The 20,397-nt window shown below is 41.4% G+C and overlaps 1 protein-coding gene across 6 annotated transcripts in view; it reads left to right on the forward strand.

The window, feature by feature from the left end:
• PLEKHB2 (pleckstrin homology domain containing B2) overlaps window positions 1–20,397 on the forward strand; it is a 194,737-nt gene that overhangs the window by 50,708 nt on the left and 123,632 nt on the right. For 3 of the 6 annotated variants that reach the window (XM_087434991.1, XM_087434994.1, XM_087434992.1), the window contains exon 7: window positions 1,931–2,039. In XM_087434991.1, coding sequence (XP_087291117.1) covers window positions 1,931–2,039 — 109 coding nt within the window. Of the gene's footprint in view, window positions 1–1,930; window positions 2,040–6,945; window positions 9,780–20,397 lie in introns of those variants that run through there. The other 3 variants (XM_087434995.1, XM_004423943.3, XM_087434993.1) reach the window with 3 other exon arrangements.

Raw genomic sequence — 20,397 nt, forward strand, 5'->3', positions numbered from 1 at the left:
CTTTAAGAGCAGGCTTTTCTTTCTCTTATGTTAAATAGCTTTTCTGGGGGTATCCCCCATTTGTTTTAATAGCCAGCAAAGCCAGGTATTGTGACACTTGTCTCGGTTGTACTGAATTCAAAGGCTGCTTATTGTGGCATAGCTCTCCTGCTCAGATACCCTGCGCCTCTAGGAAAAGCTTTATACCTTAAGATTGCTTTCTGCCGTGAAGCCCTGCTGGTAGAATATTGTTTTTTTCTCAGCAGAGGGGTTTTTCTGCCTCTTTCACTTCTGTCAGTGTTGTCGCTTGTTGTGGGGGTTCTTTTTATCCAGTTTCCAGTTCTCTCTCAGAGGTAATTGTTCCACAGATAGTTGTAGATTTGTTGCGTCTGTTTGAGGAGGTGAGTTGAGAGTCCCCTTATACTGCCATCTTCTGAGCAATCCTCTTGCATTTCTTTATTGGTGATGTTAAACACCTTTCATGTACCTGCTGGCTGTCTGTATGTCTTCTTTGAAAAAATGTCTATTCAGATCCTCTGTCCATTTTTTAATCAGATTGGTATTTTTGGTTTGTTTTTGAGTTGTATAAGTTCTTTATATATTTTGGATATTAATCCCTTTATCAGATATATGATTTGCAATTATTTTCTCCCATTCCATAGGCTGCCTTTTCATTTTGTTGATGGTTTCCTCTCTGTACAGGAGCTTTTTAGTTTTGTATAGTCCCACTTGTTTATTTTTGCTTTTGTTGCCTTTGCTTTTGGTGTCAAATCCAAAAAATCATCATTAAGACACATGCCAGGGAGCTTACCTCCTATAGTTTTTTCTAGGAGTTTTATGGTTTCAGGTCTTAGCTTTAAGTCTTTAATCCACTTTGAGTTAATTTTTGTGATTGGTGTTAGATGGTGGTCCAGTTTCATTCTTTTGCATGTGGCTGTTTAGTTTTCTCAGCACCGTTTATTGGAGAGACTGTCCTTTCCCCATTGTGTATTTTTGGCTCCTTTGTCATAAATTAATTGACCATATATATGTAGGTTTATTTCTGGGCTCTCTGTTGTGTTCCATTGATCTATGTGTGTCTGTTCTTATGCTAATACCATACTGTTTTGTTTACTATAGCTTTGTAATATGGTTTGAAGTCAGGTAGCATGATGCCTCCAGCTTTGTTCTTTTTTCTCAGAATGGCTTTGGCTGTTTGCAGTCTTGTGTGGTTCCATTACAAATTTTAGAATTGTTTCTTCTATTTCTGTGAAAAATGCCATTGGAATTTTGGTAGGAATTGCATTGAATGTGTAGGTTGCTTTGGGTAATATGGACATTTTAGCAATGTTAATTCTTCCAGTCCATGAACATAGAATATCTTTCCATTTATTTGTGTCTTCTTCAGTATCTTATAGTTTTCAGTGTATAGGTCTTTCATCTCTTTGGTTAAATTTATTCCTCGGTATTTTATTCTTTTTGATGCAGTTGTAAATGGGATTGTTTTCTTAATTGTTTGTTCCGATAGTTTGTTATTAGTATATAGAAATGCAGCAGATTTGTGTATGTTGATTTTGTATCCTGCAACTTTACTGAATTCATTTATTCTGACAGTTTTTTGGTAGAGTCTTTAGGGTTTTCTATATGTGGTATCATGTCATCTGCAAATAGTGAGAGTTATACTTCTTTCTTTCCAATTTGGATGCCTTTTATTTCTTTTTCTTTCTTAATTGCCCTGGCTAGGACTTAATACTATGTTGAATAAGAGTGAGCATCCTTGTCTTGTTCTTGTTCTTTATAGGGATAGCTTTTAGCTTTTCACCATTGAGTATGATGTTAGCTATAGGCTTGTAATATATGACCTTTATTATGTTGAGGTACATTCCCTCTCTACCCACTTTGTTGAGAGTTGTTATTATAAATGGATGTTCAATTTCAAAATTGTATTTCTAATGGGCCTATTTCTCTTCAGCAGGCATATGGCTATGGTCCATACAGTGGTGCTTACCCGCCAGGGACTCAAGTTGTCTATGCTGCGAATGGGCAGGCTTATGCTGTACCCTACCAGTACCCGTATGCAGGTAACTCATGCCAGCTTTCCATTCCTTGTTTCTCTTCATTCAGTGGGTAGATCAGTGAAGCCTGAACAATTTTTATTTCTCAGTTTAAGGATAAACGAGCTATGTTTTTTGGTTATAGACCACACATCACTCTGCTACTATGCTTTTTTTAAAAAAATAAGTAGTATGTATTTTCACTGTTTTACAAAGCTGGAATAGGCTTGATTTTTAAAACTTTGCTATTGTATCCAGATTTGTTTCCAAGAACAGAATTTGTACTTACTAGGTTTCACTTACATTAAGAAACTGCCAAACTAAGAGGCCCATTTTAAGGGATAAGAGATAGTCTTTCTCCTGTTTTTTCCTTTTGGTAGCATCCTTTAAAATTATCACTACCGAGGTGATGTTTCATTTTGCAAGTGAAGTACAGGCCTAGAAGGCTTGTATTGGTTCTCGGCTTTTGATATGCTTCTGTCCGTTTTTCACCTCACCTGAGACAAATTGTAGGTGTGAGTGACTGGCCTGTGAGTAGCATCAAGTCCTGGGCGCAGCCGGGCTGGGGGAGGTCTTTAGGGTTGAGGTGCAGGAGAATGCTGGCTGTGGGTCTGGAGCCTACAGCCAGGATTAGGGTACCAGAGCCACCTGGCTGATGGACTGAAGAGCAGCACCCAGATCCACTGAGCAGGTGTAGTCAGGCAGGGGCAGGTCACAGTGGGCGTGGCATGTCAGTGACACTCAAGAGAATGAGCTGGCGAATAGACTGGAATGGGAACCCAGAGCTCATGGAGACATCGGGAATCTGAGGGGGCTTAATGCAAGCCTAGTGCAGTGTCTTAACACAGAAGCAGTAGAAGGGGAATCTGTTATCAGCAAGGGAGTAGTCACTGATATTAATGCCCCAGAGAAGCCAAGCTGCTATAGGGTCTCTTGATTTGGCTGGCCCCAGAGCCAAAGTGTCCTTCTTGTTAGTGGTGCTTACTTTGGTTTCACATACATTAGCACCTAATACAAAGAGAGAGTTTCTCTACTCATCTATTCCTGGAATCTGATGCAGTTCATTCAGTTAGCATTGACTCAATGATTCTGCCTTGCTTGACTTTTTTCATGTCAAGTTGAAAACTAATAAAATAATAATGCTAAAAAATGAAATATTTGTCCATCCTCTGATCCTAGCACTATTTTTATTTGAATAACTTTCCTTACATAAAATAAATTCTTCATCTTTGTAGTCTTACATTACTTTTTGCATTTCTGTTCTCATTTTAAAATTTTATATATTTTGTTCAGAGTGCTACATAATCTTCATAAGGATTTTTAATCATTGAATATTAACATATTGGATGATATATTATTAGTTAAGTTTTCTAGTAGTGGCTGTTTACTTTTGTCTCTTCCTTTTTGCTATCGTAGATATTGCTTTGAACATCTCTAATCATTTTCTTTTTTATTCCTGTTAAATATGTATTAGGATACATTTCTGATTTATGTATATTAAATTAATATATTAAAGAGCATAGACACTTTTGTTTCTTTTGATACCATTAAAAAGTTATACAAGTTTTTGGGGCCGGCTTGGTGGTGTAGTGGTTAAGATCACGTGCTCCACTTTGGTGGCCCAGGGTTCACAGGTTTGGATCCCCGGCACGGACCTACGCACTACTTGTCAGGCCATGCTGTGGCGGCTCCCACGTATAAAGTAGAGGGAGATGGGCGCGGATGTTAGCCCAAGACCAGTTGTCCTCAGCAGAGAGAGGAGGATTGGCAACAGAGGTTACCTCAGGGCTAATCTTCCTCACCAAAAAAAAAAAAGTTATACAAATTTTCAGACATACAAAAGTAAGGACAGTAGTATAATGAACTATCATTTGCCCGTTACCAGCTTCAGCAGTTACCTAATTGGGGGCTAATTTTGTTTCACCTGTACCTCCTCTCCCCACCTCTGGATTATTTTGGGGGAAATCCAGACTTTCTATCATTTCATCTGACAGTATTAAAATAAGTCTTGATACTGTTTTCCAAGTTGATTCCCAGAACAGTTTACTAATTTATAAGGCCACTAGGAGTTAATGATATACTGATTTTTCTATAGTCTCATAAAGATGGCCTATTTTTGTGCTCTAAACGTTTGTGTGTGTGTGTGTGTGTGTGTGTGTGAGAGAGAGGAAGGTCAGCCCTGTGTTAACATCCATGCCAATCCTCCTCTTTTTTTTTTTTTTTTTTGTGTGTGTGTGTGAGGGAGATCAGCCCTGAGCTAACATCCGTGCTAATCCTCCTCTTTTTGCTGAGGAAGACCAGCTCTGAGCTAACATCTGTTGCCAATCCTCCGTTTTTTTCCCCAAGGCCCCAGCAGACAGCTGTATGCCATAGTTGCACATCCTTCCAGTTGCCGTATGTGGGACGCGGCCTCAGCATGGCTGGAGAAGCGGTGCATCAGTGTGCGCCCGGGATCCGAACCCAGACCGCCAGTAGCGGAGCGCGTGCACCTAACCGCTAAGCCATGGGGCCGGCTCCAACCAATCCTCCTCTTTTTGCGGGGGAAGACTGGCCCTGGGCTAACATCTGTGCCCATCTTCCTCCACTTTATATGGGACACCGCCACAGCATGGCCTGACAAGTGGTGCATCGGTGCGCTCCCGGGATCCCAACCCGGGCCGCCAGCAGCGGAGTGCGCGCACTTAACTGCTACACCACAGGGCTGGCCCCCTCTAAAAGTTTTGATAATCTCATTAGGTCTAGAGGAGAATCATCACATTGCTTTACATTTCTTTGATGACTGGCAAAGAGAAACATTGTATAATTGTTTACAAATTATATTTCCCTTGGATGAATTATTTTTCTTTACCCATTTATCTTGGGGTTGATGGTGGGTTTTTAAGCCCTAGCCTAACTGTAGATAGAGCCTGCCTCTTATTCAGCCCCCAGGCCACAGACTGGGGTCATGCTTTCCGGTGTCCATAGAGACCCTCGGCGTGCCTAGAGCTGGTTAAAGACCTTCTCTTCAGTATGATTGGGACCAGCGGTCAGTCAGCCAATTTAAAAAGTAAAAAAAGTGCTGTGTATATGTTATAAATATTCTGTTTTAATTTGTCCATGTTAGTGGACACTTGTTTAGCTGTCTTTTGATGTGGGCTTGAGGTCTTTGGTTTGAGTTGGTTCCTTTGGTGGGAGTCCTCTGTGTCTGTCTTGTAGAGGTCCTACTCATGACACATCATTGCACAGCAGTGTCCAGGGCATGTCCCAGAGCAGACCTCTAGATTTGGTGATTGTAGGCCCCCCTCCCCCATCTTTTATAATTTACTCAATTTCTTGGTTTGATAGTAATTTACCTGCCTTTATTTAGTCTCTCCTAGAGTATCTAAGTTGTCATAGAAACAATATCTGCCCTTTTTACATTCACATTTTGACCATTTATGTAAACCTTAGTTAAATTAGATAATTAAAATAAGTCTAACTTGGAAACATCCACAGCTGACTTTGGCAAGGACCCAGGTCTCTGGCAAGAGCAGAGGTAAGCAGGAGCTGTAGGAAGGTGGTCTCTTGGTCACGCGGTGAGGGATTCCTGCAGTGGGACCTACAGAGCAAATGCAGATTTAGATTTTCCAGGGGGTCTTTTAGTTAGGTCAGCTTAGGAGTTCCTACTGTATTACAGTTCACTACTTGGAGTTGCCTAACTGAAAATTTTAAATTTCAAGGCTGTGAAAGTGAAGGCTTCAATTCACCAGTTTTGAGATTTAAACATTGCATAAAAAATCATTTGCTTCTAATCCTATTACCTGTACTTGATCAGCCCTTAGGTTTATAATGGTCTCCTTGTACTACTCTGTGGCTCTGATTTTTCTTTCCCATCATCCTCCATCGTATCTGAGGCAAGAGTGGTCAGGAGTGCACACTGTAGCCCCAGTGCCTGGCCTTGCGGGCCCTTACTGCTCTTAATCCCTTTGTGCCTTTTTGCCCATCTGTAAAGTGGGGATAATAGTAAACTCAACTCATGGGTTGTTGTGAGGATTCAGTGAGTCACTCCATGTAAGTGCTTGTGACACTGTAAATGCTTAGACTGGGAAGTGCTTACAGGTGTTAGCCTTCATTGTTGCTATTGGTTTCACTTGCATTCTTCGTCCACATGGACTCATTGCTATTGGATTAGTCTCGAGCTCTCCTAAGGTTGAACTGTGAAAAGGAATAGCGGGTCAAGGATGAAAGTTAGCACTATTTATATGTGAGCAATTTTAAAGCTAATTAGCTATTAGACAATATAGCTGTGAAGTATAGAAGAGAAGAAATAATATATTTCCAGTTGTAAACTTTAATCATGCAAATTAAATATTAAATTTGTTTAAAGTTTCTTTTTTTAGAAGTTTGTCCTTTAACATAAATATTTTTCCCCATAAAGACATTATGATTAAAAATGAAGAGCAAATTATATTAGCAGATTTAAGGTTTAATTTAGGAATAGTTTACCTGAATACTCAGAAGCTAATTAGCTTTTCAGTGGGTTTTTCATTTTTAGCTTTCTATGGGGATTCTTGACACTCCCATCGTCTGGAGGCTCTGTGTATCTCCCATGCTCTCCCCCGTCTACCCGTCATCCTGATAAGTGTGATGTGGAGGGCTGAAGTAGAAATTGGAGGCTGGAGTTTGCAATTTTGTTAGGATTCTGCTCTTTGTAGTGTTTGAGACTTTGGACTGTGGAAAGCTGCCCATTTTAATTTTCTTTTAGTGCGATCTTAGAAATGGCGCTGTTCTCACTGGGCCAAGTCTGGTCACCTTAGCCTGAGGCTGGGGACAACTGGGGAGCACTCATGCAGCCACCTCACCACCTCTCCTCGGCTACTCTGAGAAAGGTGCCCAGTCGAGTGGGCCATCTTTTTGAGTGAATGTTGGATTCACAAACTGCTCCTCAGAGGTCTATTTTTTCCTTCTGTTTTAGGACTTTATGGACAGCAGCCTGCCAACCAAGTCATCATTCGTGAGCGCTATCGAGACAACGACAGTGATCTGGCGCTGGGCATGCTGGCTGGAGCAGCCACAGGCATGGCCTTAGGGTCCCTGTTCTGGGTCTTCTAGAGTCCTTAAAATCTGGATATGCATAGCTTCTGACACCCTGTGTGCAATAATATAATTTGCAGGGCATTTCTGTTTGTGATAAGTGTTTTTAATAATAGTTCTTTTCAAAGTAGTGACATCATAGTTATAACTAATCCGTAGAAGTACCACAGAGAAGGCGTTGGACTGCTGTTTAGCTAAAACATGGACTCCTGGGGACACTGGCTCATTTCAAATTTCCTTATGGAACTCTTGGAATCCTTTATTTGAACATACCAATTAGGAAAGGCATTTTCTTTTTAGAGGTAGATGTAGTGCTTAAGGGATAATTTATTTTTGTGTTAGGCTCGTTAGTAATATGGTGATCTATGAGTGAGTGAGTGAGTGTGGCAAGAGAATGTGCAGCTTCTTTCAGTTGAACATCAAACCTTGAAACCTCAGACAGAACTGGCTGCTTGTTACTTCAGGAGTCTAGGCTGCTGAGCTGCCAGGGGACTTCCCTGAGGCAGTGATGTGATGTCCCCACAACATGTGGGACCCGCAGGCCTCCAGCAAGGCTGACTGCTCAGGATGATGGGGGCAATTCCCTCTGTAACATTGATGCTTCTTTTATTATTACTTGTTTGTGTTTGGTAGCAATCTTTGGAAAATACTCCAAATTAGAAATTGACTTGAGCCTCAAAGTTTTAGGGCTTTATCCCTTAAAACTTGAAGAAGGCAAAACAATTACAAACAAGTATGTAGAGGTAGATTTGCTTTATTCAGAAGCATTATGTTTTTACTGTCTGCTTTGAGTATTTTTATTGCTGCCTCAGCCTGCTTAGAACTTATTTTTCTACTTGTTGAGGAAGTAATATTAAAAGAATGATGGGGAAGATGGAACGAGAGCTGTAGTTACAGTGTTACTGGTTCAGGCCTTGCCGGGATTGCACTGCACAGAGGATGCACCTTTTCTGCTGTTGAAGAGCAGTTTCCTGTCCTGTGCAGGACTGGGGCACTGTGGCTGTCCCCTGAGCCCTGGGGTGTGTGTGGCGCCCCGGTGGTGGCGTGGTGCATGCCTGTGGGAGACACTCAGGTTATAGAAGGGAAATGAGGCCTAAGGATGTGAATGACCTCAAGATATCACTCACCGGACCAGGGCACCAGGTGTGTTTTTATTTCTGACTCAGATGTCATAGAGAAGCCTAAACCATTTAATTTTGAGCCCCAACTATGTGTGAAGCTTGGGAAAACCCACAGTCCTGCATTTCTGTTATTTCTTTATATGAATTTTTAAAGCTCTTGATTATTCCAGTTTTCTGTCCTGCATGCTTTAGAAAATGTACTTTTATGAAGGCAGATTAGCACAGTGAAGGTCCTGCCCCTCCGCTCCATGTGACCCTATTTTCCATAAAATACACTCCTGGTAGCACAAATGCTGTTTTTTACTCTGTGTGTCCAGTTAAATACATACATCCTCTTTTGTTTTACTGGTCAACGACTCCATCTCTGAGGCAGACTTAAATAGATCTCCATGTGAGGCCAGATGCCAAATGAACTTTGTGGTGACTGCAGGTCTGTTTTCCCAGCCAATTCTAGTGAACTTGTTGACACTGGAGAGTGTGTTTCCAGCAGAAAGGAAGTGTAATTATCATCTCTTTGGATATTGACATAGTGGAAAATTGCCAGATGTGATGTACGGTAACACTGGTTTTGATGGTTAAAAATGTTACTTTTGTGATTTTACATCCTATGTAATAAGAATGGCTTTGTTCAGATGGTAATCATTATTAAAGCTGTATGCTTTACTTACAAAATATTAAACTGAGTTTTTAATGTTGCATTGGGGTATTAATTTTGAACTTGGGAGTTACTGGAATCACAGACTATTGAGTTATGTCACTGAAATGCCCTTGAAGCAAACAGTCTCCCGGTTTTCCCCTGGCTGCCCTCTAACTGAAGGGGGAGAGCTGTGGACTGAAGCTTGGGCACACATGTGTGTGCCTCTGTCTTCAAGTCCCTGTCCCTGGTAGGGCCAGCCCCATTGAGCAACCATACTTGAGACTGGAAGTTCACTGTCAACTAGTGACTAGATCCTGATATGAAATGCATACGGGGTGTAAAGGTGGGCTGAGATTTCATTTCCCTGGCCCACCTCCCGTAGATGCCAACCTTTTGATTGCCTCACTTAGGTAATCCTAAATCAAGAAGTTCGGTGAGTTGGAAGGAACTTGTTGGGTTTGAGTAAGCATTTTACTTCCATGTGCACTTTTAAATAATGCACTTGGAAGAAGTTGGCCATTGACATTGTACACATGCCAGTCTGATTGTTTTTTAGCTCTGTTCTTTTAATTCCTGGAATTAATTTTAGGGTCTTAGGTAGTAAAGAGGAGGGAGAGACCAGAGGCTGTGTTTTCAGATCACCATCTATGAAACAGGCCAGACCAGGACTCAAGATCTGATCATAAGGAGAAGTTCCTGTAGTTGAGACAGAATGACCTAAGTTTGTTTTCTACATCAATTGTGATCCTATGTAATCTTTGTTTCCCCTTCCCAGGTTTATGTAGACACAGGCATGGAATTGCAGTTCCGCTTTTTCCCTCTAGAGTTGATCTTTTTTCTGATTGCTTCCTTGTCTCTTGTATTCCGTGTGTTCACAGAACCTATTTTTCCCTGTATATGAAAATTGTATGTTTATAAGTGAAAATGTTAGTTCAGTAAATGATTGTTAACCTTAAAGCATGTTTCATTGTAACTTCTGTTTTTTAAAAATTTTATTTATTTAAACTAAAACAAAACCAAAAACAGTTCACCCCTTTCTCCCACTCTCCACCCCCCACCCCCCAACTCTGGCAACCATCAGTCTGCTTTTTAAAAATTATTTTGTAGTGATACACTGTCAGCTTTTTCTGCTGCATCATGGGCAGTGAGAATGCCATTTACTGAGCATTCCCTAAGTGCTAGGGAATGTATTGTCACATCAGAAAACAAGGACTCATTGAATTCTTACAGTAACTGTAAGGCAGGTATTATCCAAGCTACACTGGATGAAACTGAGGCTCAGAAGTTCAATACTTTTCTCAGGAGCACACAGGTAGTAAGTGAAACGGGTTTACATGTGATGTTAAAATGTGTTCTTGGGGCTGGCCCCATGGGGTAGCAGTTAAGTGCGTGCGCTCTGCTGCTGGCAGCCCGGGTTCGGATCCCGGCGTGCTCTGATGCACTGCTTGTCAGGCCATGCTGTGGTGGCATCCCACATAAAGTGGAGGAAGATGGGCATGGATGTTAGCCCAGGGCCAGTCTTCCTCAGCAAAAAGAGGAGGATGGGCATGGATGTTAGCTCAGGGCTGATCTTCCTCACAAACAAAACAAAACAAAAACGTATTCTTTATTCCTATGCCACGGGCATTTGTAAGAGTATAATTTCCATAAGAACAGATGGGTGGCATGTGTAATCTAAGGCGACTATTAGAAAACTGACACTACCTTCCTCAACCAGATACACCTGACAGTGTGGGTCCAATAACTTCTCCACTGTCTGGGTACAGGCTTTGTGTTTTTGTTTTGTTTTTAAAAATAATTTTAAATTTACTTTAGTTACCTCACGTTCCTCTGGGATAGCTTTTCTGTTTGTCTCACCTGTTGCAGACTTTGGTTATGGTGATATGTGGTTGCCTGTTAGAGTTTAAGATGAGGAGTCTCACTCCAGAAGCTCTGGGTCTCTTGGTTTCTTTCTCTAGAGAAGAATCCTTTCCTATTTTGCCTGGAGTCAGTTATTCTGGTTGTGGGGGAGGGGAGACACTCCTCACGGTCGTTGCAGCCCTCCCCTTTCAGCCTGACTTTATTCCTATCTTCTGCTGGCTGGGCCCCTGCTGTCTTTGGCTCTTTTTTGTTTTTTAATTTAATTTTTTGAATAGGTTATACATATACATAGCTCCAAAATTAAGAAAAAAGAGGTTCAGTAAAAGGTCCTCCATCTGCCCGTTTTCTGACCTCTTGGCTTAACTGCTGATCCTGGTTTATTGATCCTCCATGAGGTTCTTCATGCATATGTAAGGCAGTACAAAGATACATCCTTATTTTTCTCCTTTTTTTACACAAAGTGGTAGTATGTACAACAGTGTCCTCAGATTTTTTGGTCTCAGGATATTTTTACAGTATTAAAATTTTGAGGCCTCCAAAGAGCTTTTTTAATGTAAGTTATATCTATCAATATTTGCTATATTAGAAAATAAAATTGACAGGTTTAAAAACTTAAGAAAAACGGCAAACCCATTGTATAGTGACATTTTAAAAATAGAATTTATATAAAATATTTTCCCAAACAAAATCAGTGAAGCAAAGCATTCACATTTGAACAAATTTCTTTAGCATCTGGCTTAATAGAAAACAGCTGGATTCTCCTGTCTGCTTCTGCATTCAGTCTGTTGTGGTTTGTCTTTTGGTTGAGGTACAGAAGGAAATATGGCCTCACGTACATGTGTAGTTGGAAAGGGAGGACCCAGCAGATCCCCTGAAAGGGTCTAGGGCACCCTCAGGGGTCCTTGGATCAGACCTTGGAAACTGCTGATGTATGCTGTCTTGTACCTTATTTTTTTTTATCACTTAACATATCTGAGGTATTTCCATATCAGCACATACAGAACTTCCTCATTCATTTTATTTGTCCTATAATTTATCCAGTGCCCTTTTGACTTTTGCTGTTGCTAACAATGCTGTAATGAAGGATATTGTATAGAAGTTACTCATCCCAGTGTGGTGCTCTTCTTGAAGGTGTTGTGTTCTCTTTGGTCATGTGGAGCTAGTGGATGACAAGGTTCCCTGGAGCATAACTGCCCATGTTAGTCTGCATCCAGGATCACACCAAGACCTGGAAGTGTGAGTCGGAGATCTCTGTATGTGCAGAGCTGACTGCTGTGATGTGCCACCTCAAATCTCAGGGGCTGAAGGCCTGAAGCTTTGCTGTTCAAGTCCCAGTCCACTGGTTTGCATATGAGGGGAGACCTGCTCCAGGTGGTCATTCAGAGAGAGCAGCTTCTTCCATCTGGTTGCCTCGGAGTACTGCGTGGGAGCTTCTGCATGTTGCTGGAAGAGAAAGATGTGAAGACAACAGCAACTCCTCAGCGTGCCTGTGGTGCTCAAACTTGTGCTCACATTCCAGTGATGAGAGCTAGTCACATGGCCCTGGCTGCAGGCAAGGGGCTGGGAGCTGTAGTATAAGTTCAGGGGGAAGCCGCTCTGGCCATAGCTGCTGATCAACACGCAGTAAATGGTAGATAATGATGGTCAGCTATCTTCAACACTCGATGGAAGCCAGGTTTATATTTGACCTCATTTGCATAGTATTTACTGATTAGTAAAGTGGGTGGTTGCAAATTACATGTAAATTGTTGGTTCATACAACATGTCATTTGGTCACAGATTCTTTTGCTGTTCAATTATTTCTTTCCCTACTTAACCACCTGATGTGCGGGTTTGGACCTAGAGAAGGACGTTCACCCTTTCCAGCAAGGAATATAGTCATTTCATTCATTCTTTTTTTTCTGTTGAGGTAACATTTGTTTATAACATCTAAATTTCAGGTATACATCATTATATTTCAGCTTTTCTATAGACTACATTGTGTTCACAGTTTCCATCTGTCGCTGTATAAATGTCCCCCTTTACCCCTTTTGCCCCTCCCCACTCCCCTTCCCATCTGGTAACCACCAATCTGTTCTCCATATCTATGTGTTTGTTTGTGTATCTTCTACATATCAGTGAAATTATATGGTATTTGTCTTTCTTGATCTGACTTATTTCACTTAGCCTAATACCCTCAAGGTTGTTGCAAATGGCAAGATTTCATGTTTTTTGATGGCTGAATAGTATTCCATTGTATATATTTACCACATCTTGATCCACTCATCTGTCGATGGACACTTAGGTTCTTTCCAAGCCTTGGCTGTTACGAATAATGCTGCATTGAACATAGGAGTGTGTATATCTTTTCAAATTAGCATTTTCATATTCTTGGGATAAATACCCAGAAGTATTTCTGGGTATTCAGCTGGATCATATGATAGTTCTATTTTTAATTTGCTGAGAAATCTCCCTACTGTTTTCCATAGTGGCTGCACCAGTTTACCTTCTCACCATTAGTGTATGAGGATTCCCTTTTCTCCACATCCTCTGCAACACTTGTTATTTCTTGTCTTTTTTATTAATAGCCATTCTGACGAGCGTGAGGTGATATCTCATTGTAGTTTTGATTTGCATTTCCCTAATAATTAGTGATGTTGAACATTTTTTCATGTGCCTGTTGGCCATCTGTATATCTTCTTTGGAAAAATGTCCATATGGCCTGCCCATTTTTTTTTATTGGATTGTTTGTCTTTTTTGTTTTTGAGTTGTATGAGTTCTTTATATATTTTAGATATTAACCCCTTATTGGATATATTATTTGCAAATATCTTCTCTAAATTGGTAGGTTGTCTTTTCATTTTGTTAGTTTTCTTTGCTGTACAGAAGCTTTTTAGTCTGATGTAGTCCTATTTGTTTTTTGTTCTTTTTTTATTTCCCTTGTCTGAGGAGACATATTCAAAAAGACACTGCTAAGACTGATGTCAAAGAGCGTGATGCCTATGTTTTCTTCTAGGAGTTTTATGGTTTCAGGTCTTACATTCAAATCTTTAATCCATTTTGAGTTAATTTTTGTGTATGGTGTAAGGTAGCGGTCTACTTGTATTCTTTTGCTAGTGGCTGTCCAGTTTTCCTGAAACCCTTTATTGAAGAGACTTTCCTTTCTCCATTGTATCTTCTTGGCTTGTTTGTTGAAAATTAGCTGTTGATAAATGTGTGGATTTATTTCTGGGCTTTTGATATGTTCCATTGATCTGTCTGTCTGTTTTTGTGCCAGTACCGTGGTGTTTTGCTGACTAGAGCTTTGTAGTATATTTTGAAATCAAGGAGTGTGATGCCTCCAGCTTTGTTCTTTTTTTCTTAGGGTTCCTTTGGCTATTCGGGGTCTTTTGTAGTTTCATATAAATCTAGGATTCTTTGTTCTATTTCCATGAAAAATGTCATTGGGATTCTGATAGGGATTGCATTGAATCTGTAGATTGCTTTAGGTAATACAAACATTTTAACTATGTTAATTTTTCTAGTTTATGAGTACAGAATATGTTTCCATTTCTTTGTGTCTTCTTTGATTTCTTTAAACGATATCTTATAGTTTTCAGTGTACAATTCTTTCACCTCCTCGGTTAAATTTATTCTTCGATATTTTATTCTTTTTGTTGCAATTGTAAATGGGATTTATTCTTAATTTCTCTTTCTGTTATTTCGTTATTAGTGTATAGAGAGTCAACTGATTTTGTATGTTTATTTTATATCCTGTAAGTTTACTACGTTCGTTTACTATTTCTGATTTTTTTTTGGTTGATCCTTTAGGTTTTTCTGTATGTAAAATCATGTCATCTGCAAGTAGTGACAGTTTTACTTCTTCCTTTCCAATTTGGATCCTAAATTTTTTTTTCTTGCCTAATTGCTCTGGCCAGGACTTCAAATACTGTGTTGAATAAGAGAGGCAAAAGTGGGCATTCTTGTCTTGTTCCTGTCCTTAGAGGGATATCTTTCAGGTTTTCACTGTCAACTATGATGTTAGCTGTGGATTTGTCATATATGGTCTTTGTTATGTTAAGGTACTTTCATTCTGTACCCATTTTATTGAGAGTTTTTTTTTTATCATAAATGGATGTTGGATCTTGTTGAATGCTTTCTCTGCATCTATTGAGATGATCATGTGATTTTTATTCTTCATTTTGTTAATGTGGTATGCACATTGATTCGCGGTTGTTGAACCATCCTTGCATTGCTGGAATAAATCCCACTTGATCGTTGTATGATGGCTTTGATGTGTTGTTGTATTCAATTTGCTGATATTTTATTGAGGATTTTTGCATTTATGTTCATCAGTGATAATGGCTTGAAATTTTTTTTTGTGTGTGTTGTCCTTGTTTGGTTTTGGTATCATGGTAATGTTGGCCTCATAAAATGACTTAGAAAGCATCCCCTCCTCTTTAATGTCTTGAAATAGTTTGAGAAGGATAGGTATTAAATCTTTGAATTTTTGGTAGAATTCACCAAAGAAGTCGTCTGGTCCTTGACTTTTGTTCTTTGGGAGGTATTTGATTACTGTTTCCATTTCCTTACTAGTGATTGGTCTATTCAGATGCTCTGTTTCTTCTTGATGCAGTCTTGGAAGATTGTATGATTCTAAGAATTTATCTATTTCTTCTAGGTTATCCAATTTGTTGGCATATAGTTTTTCAAGTATTCATTCTCCTATAATCCTTTGTATTTCTGTGGTATCTGTTGTAATTTCTCCTTTTTCCTTTCTGATTTATTTGAGCCTTCTTCTCTCTTTTTTTCTTTGTTAGTTTAGCTAAAAGTTTGTTAGTTTGGTTTATCTTTTTAAAGACCAACTTTTAGTTTTGTTGATCTTTTCTATTTTTAGTCTCTATTTCATTTATTTCTGCTCTGATTTTTGTTATTTCCTTCCTTTTACTAACTTTGGGCTTTGTTTGTTTTTCTTTTTGTAGTTCCTTTAGGTGAAGTGTTAGATTGTTTGAGACTTTTCTTGTTTCTTGAGGAAGGCCTGTAATGCTATAAATGCCCCTCTTAGTATCACTTCTGCTGCATCCCATAGATTTTGGTATGTTGTATTTTCATTTTCACTTGTCTGCAGGTATTTTTTGATTTCTATTTTGATTTCTTCATTGACCCAATAGTTGTGCAGTAGATGTTGTTTAGTCTACACATATGTGTCACTTTTCCAGCTTTCTTCTTGTAGTTGATTCTAGTTTTATTATTGTGGTGGGGAAAGATGCTTGAGATGATTTCAGTCTTCTTAAATTTATTGAGACTTGCCTTGTTTCCCAGCATATAGTCTATCTTTGAGAATGTTGCATGTGCACTTAAGAAGAATGTGTATTCTGCTGCTTTTGGATGGAATGTTGCATGTATATCTATTAAGTCCATCTGGTCTAGTGTTTTATTTAAGGCCAGTGTTTCCTTGTTGACTTTCTGTCTGAATGATCTATCCATTGATGTAAGTGGGGTGTTAAAGTCCCCTACTATGATTGTATTGCTGTCAATTTCTCCCTTCAGGTTTGTTAATAGTTGCTTTATATACTTGGTTGCTCCTATGTTAGCTGCATATATATTGATAAATGTTATGTTGTCTTTGTGGATTGTTTCCTTTATCATTATATAATGTCCATCTTTGTCTCTCATCTTTTTTGACTTGAAGTCTATTTTTTCTGATACACGTATAGCCACACCCACTTTCTTTTGGTTGCTATTTGCTTCAGTATCATCTTCCATCCCTTCACTTTGAGCCTATGTTTGTCTTTAGAGCTGAGAGGGGTATCTTGGAGGCAGCATATTGTTAAGTCATGTATTTTAATCCATTCAGTGACTCTGTCTTTTTATTGTTGAATTCATTCCATTTACATTTAGGTAATTATTGAAAAATGAAGACTTAATATTGCCGTTTTATCTTTTATTCTTTGGTTTCTCTATATTTCTATTGTTTCTTTTCCCTTGTGTTTCTGTTTACCATTTCAGTTTGGTTGGTTTCTGTAATGTGTTTCTCAGTGTCCCCTTTTTTTATGATATGTGACTCTGCTCTGATTTTTTGTTTTGTGGTTACCATGAGGTTTTTAAAAAAGATCTCATAGTTGAGATAGTCCTTTTTCTGCTGATAGCATGTTATCTTCATTAATCTATGCAGATTCTGTCCTTTTCCTCTTCCCCTTCTGTTTTGTTGTCACAAAATATCCTTTTTTTGTATGATGTGTTTGTTACCAAATTGAAGTGGTTATAGTTATTTTTAATGCTTCCTTTCCCTTTAACCTTTATGTTATAATTAAATGTTCACTAACCTATTCTGATTAAGAGCTGCTATTTTCTGACTCTGTTTATCATCTTGCTCAAAGCTTTGTAAACCTTTTCCTTTTTGTTTTTGGTAGAAGAGCTCCTTTCAGCATTTCTTGTAAGGCAGGTCGTGGCAATGCACTCCCTCAGCTTTTGTCTGTCTGGCAAAGCTTTTATTTTTCCATCATATCTGAAGGATAATTTTACTGGATAGAGTATTCTTGGTTGATAGTTTTTGTGTTTTAGTATTTTGAATATATCATTCCACTCTTTCCTGGCCTGTAGTTTCTGCTGAGAAATCTGCTGAAAGTGTGTTGGGGGTTCCTTTGTAGGTTATTTTCTTCTCTCTCATTGCCCTTAATATTCTTTCTTTGTCATTGACTTTTGACAGTTCTATTATCATGTGCCTTGGAGAAGGTCTTTTTGCATTGAGATAATTGTGTGTTCTATTAGCTTCATGGACTTGTATATCTAGTTCTTCCCCGGGTTTGGGAAGTTCTCAGCTATTATTTCTTTAAATAAACTCTCTGCTCCCTCTCTCCTCCTTCTGCGATACCCATTATCCTTATGTTGCCCTTTCTAATGAAGTTGGATAATTCTTGTAGAATTTCCACATTTTAATAAAATCTTAGTTCTGTCTCCTATTCTACTTGCATCATTTCTAGGTTTCTATCTTTGCACTTGCTAATTCTCTCCTAATTCTTTAATTCTCCCCCTCTGCTTCTGTTCTGCTCCCTGTGGCTGCAAGTATCACGGCTGGCTGGCTAGAGTCACATGCATGCCTCCGCTGCTTCCCATTGAGTTCTCTGGGCCTGGGGGCAGCTGGCTCAGCTGCTGCAGCCAGGGATCCAGGGACCTGGGCTCTGCCTCTGCTGTTCTCCCATTTAGCCTCCTCTGTGTGCTCTATTCCACCCACCTTTCTGTGTACTGATGTGTGGATCTCTCCAATGCCCTGGTGTATTGTGCAGTGTAACCTTTGTTGGGTTATGGATGTTTTACTCACTGTACATTGAAGAGGAGAGACAAAGGGATCCTCTCACACTGCCATGATGATGATGTCTCCTTGAGAAAATGGTTTGTTCTTTAGTACATTAAATTCATTCATCCCATCAAATATTTATGGAGCATTAGGGCAGATTGCACCATTGTTCCTGATTATTTCTGCTTCTCCCTTCCCTGTGAGAGGGTTGAGGTCCAAACTCTAGTGCCCAAGGGCTGATGAGAAATGCATATTCCTGGGGCTCAAGCTCAGAAAGTCCTGATGTAGTCTAGGCTGGGCTGGAGTCTGCTTTTTCACCAGCCCCCAGGGGATTCTGTCCAGCCTTGACTCTCTCCTGTTCCTAGCTTCCTCAAGCTCTACCTGTCCCCAAACTTCTGCCTTCCTCTCACCTCTTCCAGGAGCATCTCCCTCCCCCATCCCCATCCTTGCTGACATCCTGGGAATCCTTTCTGCTCCTTCCAGCTCAACACTGTGATGAGAGGAGTGACACAGTGGGAGGCAGGCATCTGGCACTGGCTTTGCGTGGCTCTTTGGCTGTTTTTCTGCCTGGCCACTGGGAAATCAGGTCAGAGGCCCCTCCCCCTGGGCCCCAGGAGGGCTGGCAGCTTTGTGTCATCCAGATGACATTCCTCAGACAGGGTCATCCCCCAAAAGGCAATGAGTCTGGGGTGCTCCTGAGCAGCCCCTCAGGCAGTGTGTTGCCTGCTTCTTTTGGTTACCTGTCACAGGTCTCATGAGCACCTCATGGGCACAGGGAATGTGTTCCGGGTGCAGTGTGAGTCTGAGGCCTTGGGTTCCCATGAGGAGGTGTCCTGGCAAGATGCCTATGGAGGCTGTTCATCCCCGTGCTCAGGAGCCACCTCGCCTGCCCAGGTGGGGAAGGCAGGTGAAAGGGCAGGCTGTGACCACTCAGCAGATGTGCAGGAGGGACCACAGGGAGAGCTTTGGGACCAGTGCTATGGGAATGTAGACAGCATGGCTTCTCTAAGCCTCAGATACCTCTTCTGTAAAGTAGACATAATGACAGTACTACCCTATAGGCACACTGCGGGAGCACAGACAGCCCTTCACTTCCATTCCATTCCTATCCTAGACCAGTGGTTCTCTGAGTGGTCCCAGACCACCAGCAGCCCCTGGGAACCTATTAGAAATGCAGATTTTCTGGCTCAGCCCAGACCTGAATCAGCAACTCAGCTCTCAAGTTGGCTCCACTGCAAGTGCAGTGAGAACCACTGATCTAGAATAGACTCCCTCCTTCCCACCCTCTCTCATTGTCCCTCTCCCTCTCTCTGTCCCTCCCTCCTTAGCCTCTCTCACTCTCTCCCTCTTCACTCTTTTCTTTCTCTCTATCTGCACCGCACTCTGCCCACTCCCTTGCTTGGGAGCAGCTGCACTTCCTCCTTGCAGCAGCTACTTCTGAGAGTCACTACTGGGTGTCAGAGCAGCCCCAGGAATGTCCCTGCTGTCATGCCCCGTCCCAGGCCCGCCCATTTCCCTGCATGTCTCCCCAGTCTGCCCAGACTTAGCCCAGAAGAAGAGAAGTACTTGGGTCTGGGCTTTGGTCCGATTGCAGAGTCCCCTGCATCTGTGTTCCTGCTCCCTGGCTGCCGGCCTGATGAGGCACTTGCTCCATGTCCCTGAAAATCTCCTTGTCTGCCTCTGGCATTTCTGGGCTGAGAAGGGGCCCTGGACGAGGTCCTGAGAGGAGAAAGGGCTTGCTGAAGGTCACCCCTGAACCTCTGTCAGGGCAGAGGCATTGCTCTGCCCTCTCCTAATTGCCCAGGGTGAGTCATTGGGGACCAAGGTGGTGCCTCTGGCAACACCCATGTGGTGGGTCCCAGGGTAGCCCCCAATACTGTATAGGCTATCATGGGGTATGGGGGGGCACTCCCAACCCCCACTCTTGCCAATTGCATCTTGCTCATTCTACCCATCCCTCCACAAGGCTTCTCCAACCTCCGTGCTTTAGGCCCCTTTGTGAGCCCTGGCCAGAGCCCCTAGGGCCCCCCAGGACCCTCCAAACACATCCAGTCTACACAGTTGAGCCTCCCTTCCCTACCCTTCCTGCCATGCTGATCTCAAGGTGGACCCTGAGCTGCTTGTCTCAGGCCCTATCCAGCCTTGTGGCTGCTCCTTCCTCTGTGTGGCCTGGTGGGCAGTGTGCCTTCTCCTGAACACCTACCCCCAGGCTTTGCCCACAGTCCCTGCTGAGCTTGACCCACTCAAGCCCTGTCCTCCGTTTAAGGTCAGCGTCCACCCATCCATGCACTTGGCACATTTCTGGGCTGTGCTGAGTGCCAGGCACTGGGGCATGAGGCTGAATAGACAGACAAGGTCGCTGCCTTGTGGAGCTGAGTACATCAGCAACCACCTTGACATAGTGGGTGCTCGGCAGGGCCCCGGGAGGGGCTGTGATGGAGAGTGGGGGGTATGCTGGGT

Source organism: Ceratotherium simum, chromosome 9 (assembly GCF_057802395.1).
Source record: "Ceratotherium simum simum isolate JZ-2026a chromosome 9, ASM5780239v1, whole genome shotgun sequence".
Lineage (NCBI taxonomy): Eukaryota > Metazoa > Chordata > Mammalia > Perissodactyla > Rhinocerotidae > Ceratotherium > Ceratotherium simum.